The sequence below is a fragment of the Salmo salar genome, chromosome 06, assembly GCF_965601325.2.
Source record: "Salmo salar chromosome 06, fSalSal1, whole genome shotgun sequence".
Lineage (NCBI taxonomy): Eukaryota > Metazoa > Chordata > Actinopteri > Salmoniformes > Salmonidae > Salmo > Salmo salar.
Genome location: NC_138296.1, coordinates 36,392,533 through 36,408,352, shown reverse-complemented (window position 1 = coordinate 36,408,352; position 15,820 = coordinate 36,392,533). Strand labels below are relative to the sequence as shown.

Here is a 15,820-nt window from a genome sequence, read left to right as displayed (position 1 = left end):
GCATTACTCTACCTACATTACTGTACAGCACTCCTCTTAGCATCTGCACCCTCACATAACAAAATAATACAGTTTGAATGATTGCTATATGTCTCTTCTTCACTCCTCAGGCAACACTTCTCAGAGCAGCTCTCCAGTCTCCAGCACCCCTAACTCCCCGGCTGCCTCCCAGCACATGAGACCCAGCTCCCTGCACGGCCTCTCCCCCAAGCTGCACCGCCAGTACCGCTCAGCCCGCTGCAAGTCAGCTGGCAACATCCCCCTGTCCCCCCTGGCCCACACACCCTCCCCCACCACCTCCTCTCCCCCACCCCTGTCTGGCCACACGGTGGGTAGCTCCAACACCACCCAGGCCTTCCCAGCCAAGCTCCACTCCTCTCCCCCTGTGGCCCGTCCCAGGCCCAAAAGCGCAGAGCCCCCCCGCTCACCTTTGCTACAGCGGGTTCAGTCGTCAGAGAAACTGGGCGCGACCCTCCTGCCCTCCTTTTCATCTTCGTCTTCAGCTTCCTCACCCCTTGCAGGGGGGGTGTCAATGCGTAAGCACAGCCTGGAGGTGTCACATGGGGACTACAGGAGGGAGTCTTTCCACTGCGAGCACAGCCTGCAGAGTCTGCTGGAGATGGAGGGAGAGAACGGGCCCATTCCCCCCTCTCCCTCGTCTTCCTCCTCCCCCTCTCCCCCCACGGTTGGAGAGACAGGGTGCCTGAAGCCTGCGAGGAGGCTGGGGAGACAGGAGTCGCCCCTGAGCCGGGACACAGTGCAGACAGGGAGGGAGAGAGCTTCCCAGACTACAGCATCTGACCCTCACACTGACAGCACACCTGTTAAAGTAGAGCCCAAGACCAGCGCTGGTGAGACAGCTAAGACATTAACCCCTTGTGAGGCTCTGAAGAGAAAAGCTTCCCCAGTACCAGGTGAGGCCCAGCCTAGCCCAGCCTCAACCCCCTCCACTCCAGGGGCCAAGTCCAGCCCAGCAGACAAACCTCTAAGCTCTAGTACTCCAAGCTCTGAGACAGCCAGTGGAGACCCTAAACCCACTGAGAGGGCCCAAGTCCAGGCTACATCCCAGAGTCCGCTCTCCCAGGAGCGTAAACACCAGGCTGTCCAGACAGACACCACCCCAGCAAGCAGAAGCCGGGAGAAGAGTGAGGAGAAAGGGAGTGTGGGCCCAGACAAAGTCACTACACAGAGGGCGGGAGCTACAGAGTTGGCCAAAGCAAGTAAAGACACACAGATGGGAGAGAGCACTTTGAAAGGAGGGATGGGTGGCATTGACAAAGCCACTGAGACCAAGGTTAAAGGACCTGCTCCTTCAGTCCCAACCCAAGCACCAGCCCCAACCTCGGCCCCATCCCCTCTTACCATAGGCCCAGTTCCTGCTTCAACAAAATCCAGAACAGACAAGGTTTCTGTCCCGTTGAGCAGTTACCGAGGGGCCAAGGAGGAGAGGAGTCACCTGGAGGTGGTGGAGGAGAACCCTATGTCCCCCTCCTCCACCGCTGCCTCCCCCTGCTCCAGCAAGTCACGCCCCGTCTCCCCTGGTGACAAGCCAAGCTTTGTGACTCAGCTGACCAGTGTGGCCAAAAACGTGCTGGGGCCTATGAAGATGGGATCCCAGGAAGGGCCCGAGGGCGGTGAGGAGAAACGGGGAAGTTCAGCAGGAAAGTCTGAGGCTCCGTCTGGAGGTGGTCGACGGGGAGCTCAGGGGACATCTCCAAGTCCTGCCGGCTCAGCTCAGCCTGAAAAGGCAAACACGAGGAATTCAGGTAAGCACCACTCCTGATTTGCAAGTGAGGGACAAACCTGGGAAATGCCTTTTGGATCGGAATATCATGTCACCATATCAGGCACCTACAGGGCACCCTCAAAAAAGGGACAAAAACATGTACACCTAAGAAACACACACCAAATAGCTAAAAAATACAGACCTGTAGATAAAACAAGAATATGTGGAGGAATGTGCTTTAATGCTGTTCTCAAATGTGTGTATGTATGTAATGTATGTGTAATGTATATAGTAAAAGTGTGTCTTCTTGCATGTTCCAAATTATACATGAGAGATGAAAGAGAATATTTAAAGAGATGAGGAAAACAATCTAACAGACCTGATGGTAGTGAACACTGTGAACATCATGTCAACAGCCCCCACATGTTCCCAATGTAAACATCATGTCTATAGGCAGGCTTCTGTCACAGTCTGTCACCACGAGGAACATTATCCATGTCCGTCAACTCCGGTGCCATCTTTTAACTCAGTTAAAATACCTAAAGATAGCACCTTGTTCTTTTTCTCACACAGTACCTGGAAAATAGATTGAGAGAGGAATTGTTGCATTGGTGTAACATGCATTGGTGTAACATGCATTGGTGTAACAAATTGAGATGTGTTCCTAACTGGACTAAAATGATGACCTGCTTGCTAAATGTGGAACTTGGAATTGTATTGTGTAAAGGAGAGCTGAATGAATTTGTTTGAGTGTTTTAAGGGCTGAGTCCTGGTTGGATTTAGGTGGACTATCTGAACTTGCACAGGGACACTATGCAATGGGATTTTTAAGTATTTTCCTGTGTGTCCCCTACAATGTACCCATGAACGGATGTTAGGGAGGTAAAGGTTTGCAATAAGCCAAACAAGCAGATATATTGTTCTACGAATTGTCTGCATTGACTCAACCCACTGGGCACACACTGGTTGAATCAATGTTGTTTCCACATAATTTCAATGAAATTACGTTGAACCAACATGGAATAGACATGGAATTGACATCTGTGCCCAATGGGCATTGTGAAATGTGCAATTATTTAGGTTCTGAAATGAACACAGTGCTAATGAATTGAACTAAAGAAGTGGAACCCAGATGTCTCTGTGTGTGAATTAAGTGTGGTCAGGTGATGAAATAGATACTATAGAATGGGAGTCTTCTTTGAGACTTACTCGTACTCTGGCAACGTAGGCTAGAACTCTCTCCCTTTTCAATGTATGCAAAATTAGCGTTGTATAATGTAATGTGCGAATAAAAGTGCCAGTTTATTTGAGGGATATGTTGTTAATGATATGCAAGTTCTATGTAGAATTCCTAGTGAGATCTGAGAGCCCACCGTAGACCTAGGCAGCACTCTCATCAGGGATGTAACTCAATATGTTCATGCCCATACCTGTATCAGACTGCCATCTTGTGGTCATCACACGGCTGTCCTGAACATAGTATTTGAGGTCAAAATGTAATTTACACATAATCAGTTCACAATTTAATGACACAAGATTAGATTTTATCTGAGATATTACCCTCATATCTTCATGATTTCCTATTGTAACCACTGTTCCATTCATATAGCTACTAGAAACTTGTTTGTTTGTCTAAATACAATTAGAAAAAACTTTTGTTGTGTGTATTATGACCGATAAAGAGAGATGTATGATACTGATACAGTGCTCCTAGGAGACGACAAACAGCTCATATTTAGATGAATGCTAGTTAAAAGCTTGTGTTTGTGTATGTGGGGGTGTGCGTGGAAATTGCACTTTATTTTGTGTCAAATGTATTTATTTATCTATTTATTACACTTTTTATTTATTGTATTTGATTATTTGTCAATTGCTCTCAAACAGTTTACTTGTGCATTGTTCTTTGAATTGTTATTTATATCTCTAAATTGTAAGTCTACAAATGAGAGAATTTACCAAATCTGTGTGGTTGTCCTATTTTGTGCAGTTATACTTCTGTCATTCCATAAGAGAGTTGCAATACACCATGGCCTCTATCCATGTTGACTTATTTGTGAGTTTTGACTTTTTTATGACACTTCTCTCAGTTCATTGTTGTCCATGTCATTTTATTCCCTAGGCACTGTTATGAAACCAATGCAAAAAAAAGCCTAAAGAGTAATAAAATCCTTCAAGAGAATCCTTAAATTACCATGTGCCTGTTTGTGTTCTTGTTTTGAGACAACTTTGACAGACAACTTCTAAATGGATTTCAGAGGGGTCTACAACAGAGGGGTCCACGTTCAGCAAAACTTTGTCCAACCTTGCAGATAGACATTTCATGATTAGAGCAATACATAAATCCTTATTCTATACGACAGAGAGGCATGTTTGTTTTACGGAGCATATACATGAACTTTCCAAAACGTTGCGTCATGCTGAACACGCCGCTGTGGAGGGAGTAAATCAATAGGGGTAAATGCATAGGGTAAATGAAACGTTGGACCTTTATTGACCAATCACGATACCGATTGACAGGTAGACAAACAGGAAGTCAGGCCGCTAGCTAATCATGGGATAACTTGTTCTTGAAAGTCATCTCCAATTCAGAGGATTATTTCGTTGACAGCAGTTTGTAAGTGAAACATACAAGATGACAGATATGTAAATTAAAGGTAAGAGGACAAATTATAACCAACTATAAAGAGCTCAGGAGAAAAGAACAGGTAATGTTAGCTTGTTTACAGAATATAATAAAGACATGGACGTTGTTGTCTAGTTAGATATCGTTAACCCGCTGTCAATTAGCTATTCATTAGCAAGTTAGCATACATTGAGTTAGTTTAAGATTTGAAAGCAATATACAATATTTTTGTTAGATATATTTTTACAATGCAACGTTAGAACACATTCAGTCAGCAAGAAGCTCGTCAGTGACAAATGAATGCCAACGTGCTTGCCATTGGCATTGTGTTGGAAAAAATCTTGACGATTCATCTGTAATGTTGAGACATGTAGGTAACTCAACCCTAGTCGTGTCACTAATGTTAGCTGGTTGTCAACACGAAATGTATTACTTACGTTAAACAATTCGGGTGCTGACTTATCACACAAGGTATCACAGATTGTTAGCTCGCTACTGATATACAGTGCATTCGGGAAAGTATTTAGACCCCTTGACTTTTTCCACAAATTGTTACGTTACAGCCTTATTTAAAAATGGATTAAATAAATGAGCTTCCTCAATCTACACACAATACCCAATAATGACAAAGCGAAAAACAGGGATTTAGAAATGTTTGCAAATGTATTAAAAATAAAAAACATACCTTATTTACACAAGTATTCAGACCCTTTACTATGAGACTCAAAATAGAGCTCAGGTGCATCCTGCTACCATTGATCATCCTTGAGATGTTTCTACAGCTGGATTGGAGTCCACCTGTGGTAAATATCAATTGATTGGACATGATTTGGAAAGGCACACACTTGTTTATATAAGTTCCCACAGTTGACAGTGCATGTCAGAGCAAAAACCAAGCCATGAGGTTGAAGTTCTGACATGCACTGTCAACTGTGGGAACTTATATAAACAAGTGTGTGCCTTTCCAAATCATGTCCAATCAATTGATATTTACCACAGGTGGACTCCAATCCAGCTGTAGAACACCAAGAACACATTCTTAAATGGAAAAGTTTGGAACCACCAAGACTCTTCCTAGAGCTGGCCTCCTGGCCAAACTGAGCAATCGGTGCAGAAGGGCCTTGATCAGGCAGGTGACCAAGAACCCGATGGTCACTCTGACAGAACTCCAAAGTTCCTTTGTGGCGATGGGAGAACCTTCCAGATGGACAACCATCTCTGCAGCACTCCACCAATCAGGCCTTTATGGTAGAGGGGCCAGACGGAAGCCGCTCCTCAGTGAAAGGCACATGACAGACCGCTTGGAGTTTGCCAAAAGGCACTTTAAGACTCGCAGACCATGAGAAACAAGATTTTCTGGTCTGATGAAACCAAGATTAAACTTTTTGGCCTGAATGCCAAGCGTTACATCTGGAGGAAACCTGGCACCATCCATACAGTGAAGCATGGTGATGGCAGCATCATGCTGTGGGGATGTTTTTCAGGGACTGGGAGACTAGTCAGGATTGAGGAAAGATGAACGGAGCAAAGTACAGAGAGATCCTTGATGAAAACCTGCTCCAGAGCACTCAGGTCCTCAGACTGGGGAGAAGGTTCACCTTCCAACAGGACAATGACCCTAAGCACACAGACAAGACAACGCAGGAGTGGCTTCGAGACAAGTCTCTGAAATGTCCTTGAGTGGCCTAGCCAGAGGCCGGACTTGAACCCGATTGAACATCTCTGGAAAGACCTGAAAATAGCTGTACAGCAATGCTCCCCATCCAAGCTGACATAGCTTGAGAGGATCTGCAGAGAAGAATGAGAGAAACTCCCCAAATACAGGGTTGCCAAGTTTGTAGCGTCATACCCAAGAAGACTTGAGCCTTTAATTGCTGCCAAAGGTGCTTCAACAAAGCACTAAGTCAAGGGTCTGAATACCTATGTAAATGTGATATTTCGTTTTTAATTTTTTTTTTATATATACATTTGCCGAAATGTCTAAAAACCTGTTTTTGGTTTGTCGTTATGGGGTGTTGTGTTTAGATTGATGGGGGGGGGAACGATTTAATCCAGTTTAGAATAAGGCTGTAACGTAACAATGTGGAAAAAGTCAAGGGGTCTGAATACTTTCCGAATGCACTGTAGACTAGCCAGATATAAAATCTTTCAATATATATTAAACAGTTGGATACTTGCTACTTGCGAAGGCAGATGGAGCTCTACTGTGTGAGTAACTGCATTTTCAGTGTCTGCTGAAAAGAAAGTGCTGCTCCACAATTATTTGCCAGAAGATACTGACACTACCGTTAGGATTGTTTAAACTGAGCTGCACTGGGGTCGGAACTCAATCAGGATTATATTAAAACACTGTGGAGCTAGCTGGAGATATGGCTCAGAAAACATACCTCAATGCAGGGATGGGATATGCCACTGTACTCCAAGTTTTTGCTTTAACCACACTGATGCATCGAGAAGATTGAAATGCTGCTAGTTTTCCTGGAAAACTGCCCTTTTCATCCTCATGCTAGCTAGCGGTAACCACAGCAGCCATTATGGAATGGCAAGTCGCGTTGAACAACAAAGGAGCTGATTGGCTGACACTGCCATTCGAAAATGGCTAAGGTGGTTACTGCTAGCTAGCGTACGTTAGTAATAATACATATCCCATCCCTACATTGAGATTCATATTCTGACCCATATCTCGCGCTGGCTCCCCATTGTCTTAATTTAATCATGATTGCGTTTCGACCCCAGTGGAGCTCAGTGTAAACAAGCCTAACGGTAGGGTTGGTGTCTTCTGTCAACATTACTATAGTCTATCTATTTGAAAGAAACCCATACATGTCTGAAATTCCTACTGTCATCACAAGCTAGTCACATGCCCTCATTCTAACACACTGAGGGGAATTATTAACATGTCATGCAGTTTAATATATGTTTGTAGCTACTTCCTGGAGAGAAGACTTAGTATAAGCTACTACTATGATCTGTGCAATCAATATCTCTCAGCTTACTTCTGAGCTTTGCCCCTGATGGTAATCAAGGTTTCTTCTTGGCTGAATACTCAATGCTGTGTCCACTCTCAGGTTGATATGGCGATAAGGAAACGACCTCCAGACAGTTGGTCAAGCCCAGTAGTCATGAACCCCAGTTCTCCCTGTGAGGGCCAGAGCCCTGAGGGTGACCCTCCAGACGATTGGTTCCACCTTTCCACCATGTCTCTGGGAACTCACGGCTCTGATGGGAGCCAGGATGACCCAGAGGAACCTGAGGAGAAAGGCAGACTCAAGTCCAAGTTGGTGTCAGCATGGAACAACGTCAAATATGGTTTGTGTGCCTAAAACCGTTTTGACCTACCAGTGACCAGTCACTTTAAAAAAAAATATATATATATATATATATATATATATATTTTTTTTTTTAAGTGACTGGTATTTATTTATTTATTTATTTCACCTTTATTTAACCAGATGGGCTAGTTGAGAACAAGTTCTCATTTGCAATTGCGACCTGGCCAAGATAAAGCAAAGCAGTTCGACACATACAACAATAGAGTTACACATGGAATAAACAAACATACAATCAATAATAGAGTAGAATAAGTCTATATACAGCATGTGCAAATGAGGTAGGGTAAGGCAATAAATAGGCCATGGTGGCAAAGTAATTACAATATAGCAATTAAACACTGGAATGGTAGAATGTGCAGAATATGAATGTGCAAGTAGAGGTACTGGGATAAAAAGGAGCAAGATAAATAAATAAATAAATACAGTATGGGGATGAGGTAGGTAGATAGATGGGCTGTTTACAGATGGGCTATGTACAGGTGCAGTGATCTGTGAGCTGCTCTTACAGCTGGTGCTTAAAGCTTGTGAGGGAGATAAGAGTCTCCAGCTTTAGTGATTTTTGCAGTTCGTTCCAGTCATTGGCAGCAGAGAACTGGAAGGAGAGGTGGCCAAAGGAAGAATTAGCTTTGGGGGTGACCAGTGAGATATATCTGCTGGAGCGTGTGATAAGTATGCTGCTATGGTGACCAGTGAGCTGAGATAAGGCGGGGCTTTACCTAGCAGAGACTTATAGATGACCTGGAGCCAGTGGGTTTGGCGACGAGTATGAAGCGAGGGCCAGCCAACGAGAGCGTACAGGTCGCAGTGGTGGATAGTATATGGGGCTTTGGTGACAAAATGGATGGCACTGTGATAGACTGCATCCAATTTGTTGAGTAGAGTGTTGGAGGCTATTTTGTAAATGACATCGCCGAAGTCGAGGATCGGTAGGATGGTCAGTTTTACGAGGGTATGTTTGGCAGCATGAGTGAAGGATGCTTTGTTGCGAAATAGGAAGCCGATTTTAGATTTAATTTTGGATTGGAGATGCTTAATATGAGTCTGGAAGGAGAGTTTACAGTCTAACCAGACACCTAGGTATTTGTAGTTGTCCACATATTCTAAGTCAGAACCGTCCAGAGTAGTGATGATGGACGGGCGGGTGGGTGCAGGCAGTGATCGGTTGAAGAGCATGCATTTAGTTTTACTTGCATTTAAGAGCAGTTGGAGGCCACGGAAGGAGAGTTGTATGGCATTGTAGCTCATCTAGAGGTTAGTTAACACAGTGTCCAAAGTAGGGCCAGAGGTATACAGAATGGTGTCGTATACGTAGAGGTGGATCAAAGAATCACCAGCAGCAAGAGCGACATCATTGATGTATACAGAGAAGAAGAGTTGACCCGAGAATTGAACCCTGTGGCACCCCAATGGAGACTGCCAGAGGATCGGACAACAGGCCCTCCGATTTGACACACTGAACTCTGTCTGAGAAGTAGTTGGTTAATCAGGTGAGGCAATTATTTGAGAAACCAAGGCTGTTGAGTCTGCCAATAAGAATGTTGTGATTGACAGAGTCGAAAGCCTTAGCCAGGTCGATGAATACGGCTGCACAGTAATGTCTCTTATCGATGGAGGTTATGATATCGTTTAGTACCTTGAGCGTGGCTGAGGTGCACCCATGACCAGCTCTGAAACCAGATTGCATAGCGGAGAAAGTACGGTGGGATTCGAAATGGTCTGTTTGTTAACTTGGCTTTCGAAGACCTTAGAAAGGCAGGGTAGGATAGATATAGGTCTGTAGCAGTTTGGGTCTAGAGTGTCACCCCCTTTGAAGAGGGGGATGACCGTGACAGCTTTCCAATCTATGGGAATCTCAGACGATACTAAAGAGGTTGAACAGGCTAGTAATAGGGGTTGCAACAATTTCGGCAGATCATTTTAGAAAGAGAGGGTCCAGATTGTCTAGCCCGGCTGATTTGTAGGGGTCCAGATTTTGCAGCTCTTTCAGAACATCAGCTATCTGGATTTGGGTGAAGGAGAAGTGGGGAGGCTTGGGCGAGTTATTGTTTGTCATTTTATAGTTTGTTTTCCTTTGCTGGTCCAGGCTGGTCGTTCAAGTCAAAGGCCCGCTTCAGCAAGACCTCTCCTCTGACCATGCTTGGACAGTCTTATCTGCTCAGTCATGGAGGTGAGAGATGTTCTGTTGGTTGGGTAACTCCACCCTTTTAAAAAGACTCGCATCTAATGCTAAACTGGTATGTAACTGGATTTGAGACAATTCTATATTCAAGGATAGTGTCTGTCCTTTGTTTTGTCAGTGGAGAGGGAGTGCTTTCGCCGGGCCTTTGCCACTCTGCTGTGGCTGACGTACAGGCGGGGCTTCCCACAGCTGGATGGTTCCTCTCTGACCACAGACAGTGGGTGGGGCTGCATGCTGCGCAGTGGACAGATGCTGCTGGCACAGGGCCTGCTGCTACACCTGCTGCCACCAGGTAAAATAAAAAACACACTTGTGCACGTGGGACACACACTCTCACATATATATATATATATATATATATATATATATATACACACACACACAGGTACATGTTTCCAGCAGTATCTCCTGAGTAACACACTACTACAGTTTATCACTACTTAACCTTGTCCCTTGTCTTTCTATTGTTGCCAGGCTGGACCTGGCTCTCTGCCAACCATGTTTCCAAAGATGACATGGAGGTACAGGAGTCTCGCTCCTTGGGTCCAGAGGTGACTAAGAAGGGAAGGAGGAAGAGCATAGTGTCCTTCCTGGAGAGCCGGACTGAGGTCACTCACAGACGGGTGGTGTCCTGGTTTGGGGACCATCCCATCGCCCCGTTCGGGCTGCATCAGCTGGTAGAACAAGGCACAAGCTCAGGGAAGAAGGCAGGGGACTGGTACGGCCCCTCCATCGTAGCACACATACTTCGGTGAGAACTTAGAAGCTAAACCTGCCCCCCCAGCCATCTGCATTCAGTACAATACATCTTCCCTTAGTGATGTGGGGTGTCTGTTTGTTTTAGTAAGGCTGTTGACGCAGCATCATCAGAGGTGTCCAATCTGACAGTGTATGTAGCACAGGACTGCGCTGGTGAGTGTTCCCTTGTTATCTCATTCTCACTATTTGGCAGGGCGCCCATCAGACCATAGTAATAGGTGGTATCATTGTGTGGTCCCTGTGTAGTGTACATAGATGACGTGGTGAGGCTGTGTGAGAGACCTCTATCTGAGGGCTCCACAGGACCCAGTCCAGCCTGGAAGTCTGTCATCATCCTGGTCCCTGTGCGCCTGGGAGGAGAAGTCCTCAACCCCACCTACATCAAATGTGTCAAAGTATGTGTCAAGTCAGAGTAACATGCTAGAGACATGCACACAGACAATGACAACCAAAAAACACAGTGAGAGATTGGTAAACCATTCTTGTGTTTTTATCTTTCCATAGAATCTCCTGAGGTTAGAATGCTGCATTGGAATCATAGGTGGCAAACCCAAGCATTCTCTGTTCTTCGTTGGGTACCAAGGTAGGTGTATGGTCTTCCTGTTGTCATTCTGTAATTTTACAGTCCTTGTACCCTCACTCTGACCATGCTCATGTCTCCTTTGCTAGACGAACAGCTGTTGTGCTTGGACCCCCACTACAGCCAGTCCACAGTGGATATCACACAGGATAACTTCCCCTTAGAGGTAATGGAAGGCGCTCTCTTCCTGTTTTGGCTGTGTTGTTTGCAAACCCTATATATTATTCTATATCCATGACACTAGCCCAGGTCCTAGACCAAGATTGTATCTCGGTCTAGCAGTGTAACACTAAGCCACTTATTTACCAACCTGTCTGTGCCTGTTGGCGACGCTTTCGTGACACAATCAAGATAAAATCTGTCTAGAAACTGGGCTAACCTGATGCCACCATCTCTCGCCTTAATGGGGCCTTCTCCTCTCCACTCCCCCTGCAGTCGTTTCACTGCAAGTGTCCCAGGAAGATCTCCTTCAGTCGCATGGATCCCAGCTGCACTATAGGCTTCTATGCCAAGAGCCAGAAGGAATTTGAGTTACTGTGCTCAGCTGTTAGCACGGTATGTGGGGCACACACACACAGCCACTATTGCTGCTACTATTTATTATTTATCTAAGCTATACTGTATATTATTTTTGTGTATATATTTCCAAACATAAAAATTCCGAACATTAAAATGGTTACTTTGTATTACTTATTGTGTATTATTTTTATAAATGGGTATTGCACTGTTGAGGAAAGCTTGCAAGTAAGCATTTCACTGTACCGTTTACACCCTGTATCCTGTGAATGTGACCAACTTGATTTTATTTGCAGTGTTCATGTCAGGGGAATAGGCTGGCTATGGATTTGAACCCTGGACAAGATGCTGTTGTTTACTCTTGAGATCAAACATCAAATATACATATATGAAGAGTATGCTGTATAACTGATGCAGAACATGTTTTAGTTGCAAGGAGCCAAGTACATTTATTGCTTTTACAGTATGTTGTAATGCAGTCATTGGTTAATGGTTAAATTGAGATGAGGGGAAAAATAAGAGCTCTCCTAGAGATGGTTCTCTCATTCATCTCTTTCTCTTCCCCAGGCTCTCTCATCATCAACAGAAAGGTACCCCATCTTCACCATTGCAGAGGGTCAGGGACAGGATGGGGGGCAGGAGGATGAGAGCGATGCACCCCCAAACTCTGTCACCCACATCCTGACCAAGGACAAGGCGAGGCTGAGAAGGACCAATAACAGCAACAGCATGGATGAGTTTGTGTTATTGTGAACTAACGTAGCAGATATAAATCTTCTAAGCTAGGTTGAATTAGCTGTATCCCTGAAAACTGGAACATCTGGTTGTTGGCCACTCCGCTAAGGGTGCTGTGAACAGACTGACTTAATGTGGCCAGCAGGGAACATCATTCACATACCAACTCATACACACGGTTACTGAACTGAGCTTTATCAGTGGCAGCTACTGACGGGTGACATGCTCCAGCATTAGCCTTTATCCCCAACCTCCACAGGCGATAACCAGGCTGGGTGAGGTGTTGCTGAATAGAACAGGCCAATGACACTATTCATGTGTATTTATTCATTTTGGCTAATTATTTGTTTTAAGGGGATGTCTTTTTATGAATGTAACAATGTTTTTAAATGAAGGTTTTTGTATAATTGTTTTTAATTTAAGGTTTTGATATTAGTATGGTTTTGAGGTTCTTACGTTAAATAACCTGCATTCAACTTCGTTGTTTACTATTCTACATGAAGTCATGGGTGACTATGCCTGGCTGAAAGACACTAACTGACCCTATTTCCTCATTGTGTAGATGGGCTGCTCATCCCATAGTCCTCTCCACTACAACCTTTTGTTGAACTACTTTGTCCAGCATTAGACTCTGAGCTGCTGTTTGACGTCATGTGACAGGATGTCTGCTCTGTGAATGGATTAGGAAATCAGATTCCTTAGACCTTGTGACGTGCACATGGAACCAGTGAAGGAATCAATTTGTCTTCTTAGAGATGTGTTGGTTTTATGTGGCTGAGTGGGGAGAGTATAAAATATAAATGTTTTAATTGCTATCAGTCAATTAAGAGGCACATTCTGAGCAATATGGGGTTGCATTTGCCCTGTTTTTTTGTTTTTTTATGAATATTTTTTACATGGAAAATGAGTGGCACAATGCATTCAATAAAAGCTCTGTTTTAAAAAAATCACTCAACGTCATCAGACTGATTTAGTTTAGGCCATACAAATTTGAATTACATGTTTAACGGATACCATGCTGTGCTTCTACATTGCTTGTTATTTGGGGTTTTAGGCAGGGTTTCTGTATAGCACTTTGTGACTTGCTGATGTAAAAAGGGTTTTATAAATTTGTTTGATAACTGAAGAGGGGTTTCTCCCGACCCAAAAAATGTAATGATTATAGCTAAAATAATGTTCTTGAGCTTCTAGTAAAAAGATACGCCACTTCCTCTCGGATTATGGCTGAACTATGCCTCTTTTAGCTTCCCCAAGAGGCTAACATCTCTTGATTAGGTTGCTAGGAGTTGAATTAAGGTCATTTATAGTATTTTAACAAGAAGGTCCACATTTAAAAAATTAAAATACATTTGGAAAGAGACCTAACAATGTAAGTATTTTTGGTTTATTGGAAAAATACATCAAAAGCAGAAATTCTGAGTGGTGTAGTATCTAAAAGGGAAAGTGCTGCACATTAGTCTGTAGGTATGGACCTCATGTCATGGCCATATTGCTGGAAATACAGGTGAGTGTGGTACTGTAGCTCAGGCAGCACTAGTCGCACACAGAGCCCCTCTTCCTGTATGGTCAGGTTCCCTCGTACCTCGTATCCCAGGATGGTGACTGTGTCGGTCTGCCAGGGCCTGACCAGGTCCTCCAGCTCACCAGGGGGGACTCCTCCTCTGGCCACACACTTCTGTCTGAGCCTCTGTGTGGAGGCCCTCAGTAGGGCCACCTCCCTTTTCAGTCTCCCCAGGCCATACTGCTCAGCTTTCTCCCAGAACACCTGCAGAAATAAGTTGTAGAGCAGCACGTCCAGACTGTTCCAGGCCCAGAGCCTAGCCTTGGTGTCCTCCTCCAGCGGGGTGATGTCCGATGGGGCACGGACATTCAGGTGCACATAGGCCAGCTCCTCAGGCTCCAGCTGCAGCAGAGCCCCCAGGAGAACCAGAGACTCATCAAAGTGCTCAGCGATCATCACCAGCTGGAAGGCCTCCTCCAGCTGAGTCAGCTCCATGGGCCAGGATGCGTTCCACTCTTGGCTGCTGAGGCCCAGGTCAAAGCTCATAGGGTTCCTGGCTAGGCCATTCCCAGGTTCTGTAGGGTCCCAGTAGGACTCTGGGGCCTCCAGGAAGACCGAGAGGGCGGACTTCCTGTTAGCTGCGTCAGCTGCCTTTTTGGCTAGCGTGAAGGCGGGTACAGTGGAAGTGTAGTAGCTGAAAACGGACTCAAAGGTCTGTAGAGGATCACGCAGCAGGGTGATGTAGATGGTGTTCCTGGGCATCACCTGTTTCAGCTGTCCCAGGTCCAGCCGCATGTGGCTGCAGAGCATGTCGAACTGAGAGGAACCCGGTGGCAGCTCATCTACAAAGTCTGCTCGGAACCTGCAGCCATAAGGAAGGTTAAGCACGTTAAAACAGTGAAAGTTATCTGCAGTTAATATCCACCAAATGGAGGGGCTCCAAATGTACCAGAGACCTGACAGTAAATTTGATCATCTGAACATTGCAATAGAACAGATCTACTCATCAGATGAATAGAGGGAACCGTATCTTACAGGAGATAGTAGTCGTGCCCATACCTATCTGGGTAGCTGAACTGGTATGCGTAATAGGGGAAGGCGAAAGTGAGGTTCTCCTTCTCCCCAAGGCGGAACATCAGATTCTGAACAGTGCTGCTTCCAGTCTTGTGTGTTTTGAGGAAAGCTACAGGTGGAGGGCTCCTCCTTGTCCTCATAAAGGTGTACCCATTGGGGTCTCTTTGATGCTGCAGATTGGGTGTCTGAACCTCCTTCCTCCTGTTAGGGGCAGTGTGGGATGGGATGGGGGTGTTTGGAGGAGCATTGTCGGAAAGTGCTCCCCTCTCCTCCACCTTATGTCCCTTGTGCCCAGCATAGTGGCTTTCGAAAAAGGAAAGAGACAGAGGATTTCATCAGACATCTAGGTAAACAAAGTCTCAACAGGACTTATGCAGCTTAGCTGTATGCCATGACAAAAAACTCCTCATTAATCAATTCTGTATTTAAAAGGTTTTTTAATCCGTAATGCATTTACACAAATATATGTAGAATTTCTCTGGTACATTCACAATAACCACTGAGCTAAATCTATTAGTTTTACCACCACCTACAGCTACAGACTGCATAATGGTGTGGGGAGAAAGAGAGAGACAGACTGTCCCTTACCTTGGATGCTGCAATGACTGAGTAGCCAGGAGCATGAGTAACAAGGTGACACACAAAGCCAACAGGAGACCCATCACACGGTGTCTCCAAAGTTGGGTGGACAACCAGCGGAGGGTCATCTCCTTTCTGTGGCTCACCCGAAACACTTTCCTCTGGAACCTTCTTCCCTCCTAGCATGGTAAATAGGCTCTGGGACTTAGAAGGTGA

General features: G+C 45.0%; 3 protein-coding genes across 3 annotated transcripts in view; 2 read left to right on the top strand and 1 right to left on the bottom strand.

Moving 5' to 3' along the window:
- LOC106607040 (microtubule-associated serine/threonine-protein kinase 1) overlaps positions 1 to 3,776 on the top strand; it is a 57,561-nt gene extending 53,785 nt beyond the window's left edge. The window contains exon 26 of the mRNA XM_045720333.2: positions 111 to 3,776. Coding sequence (XP_045576289.1) covers positions 111 to 1,783 — 1,673 coding nt within the window. The 3' untranslated portion in view covers positions 1,784 to 3,776. The remainder of the gene's footprint in view (positions 1 to 110) is intronic.
- Positions 3,777 to 4,231: 455 nt separating this feature from the next.
- On the top strand, positions 4,232 to 13,400 carry LOC106607042 (cysteine protease atg4da). Its single transcript, XM_014203601.3, has 11 exons — positions 4,232 to 4,380; positions 7,418 to 7,658; positions 9,765 to 9,848; positions 9,979 to 10,152; positions 10,335 to 10,611; positions 10,705 to 10,772; positions 10,866 to 11,014; positions 11,124 to 11,202; positions 11,289 to 11,365; positions 11,635 to 11,754; positions 12,283 to 13,400. The coding sequence occupies exons 2-11, from the start codon at positions 7,424 to 7,426 to the stop codon at positions 12,466 to 12,468; spliced, it is 1,449 nt and encodes a 482-aa protein (XP_014059076.1). The 5' UTR covers positions 4,232 to 4,380; positions 7,418 to 7,423; the 3' UTR covers positions 12,469 to 13,400.
- A 503-nt stretch (positions 13,401 to 13,903) lies between these two features.
- Positions 13,904 to 15,687, bottom strand: LOC106607044 (galactose-3-O-sulfotransferase 2). Its single transcript, XM_014203602.3, has 3 exons — positions 15,614 to 15,687; positions 15,011 to 15,328; positions 13,904 to 14,813 (listed from the first exon to the last, which is right to left on the bottom strand). Exons 1-3 carry the CDS (start codon positions 15,685 to 15,687, stop codon positions 13,904 to 13,906), a joined length of 1,302 nt encoding a protein of 433 aa, XP_014059077.3.
- Between the last annotated feature and the right edge of the window lie 133 nt (positions 15,688 to 15,820).

What these genes read in the sequence shown, in the direction of transcription:
- LOC106607042 (XM_014203601.3), top strand. Translation starts at nt 7,424, where the DNA reads ATGGCGATAAGGAAACGACCTCCAGACAGTTGGTCAAGCCCAGTAGTC. An exon ending in ATCGTAGCACACATACTTCG is followed by an intron (nt 10,612 to 10,704) that starts GTGAGAACTTAG and finishes TGTTTGTTTTAG; the next exon opens with TAAGGCTGTTGACGCAGCAT. An exon ending in TGTGCTCAGCTGTTAGCACG is followed by an intron (nt 11,755 to 12,282) that starts GTATGTGGGGCA and finishes TCTCTTCCCCAG; the next exon opens with GCTCTCTCATCATCAACAGA.
- LOC106607044 (XM_014203602.3), bottom strand. Translation starts at nt 15,687, where the DNA reads ATGGGTCTCCTGTTGGCTTTGTGTGTCACCTTGTTACTCATGCTCCTG. An exon ending in CAGTCATTGCAGCATCCAAG is followed by an intron (nt 15,329 to 15,613) that starts GTAAGGGACAGT and finishes CTTTTTCGAAAG; the next exon opens with CCACTATGCTGGGCACAAGG. An exon ending in CAGTTCAGCTACCCAGATAG is followed by an intron (nt 14,814 to 15,010) that starts GTATGGGCACGA and finishes TTATGGCTGCAG; the next exon opens with GTTCCGAGCAGACTTTGTAG.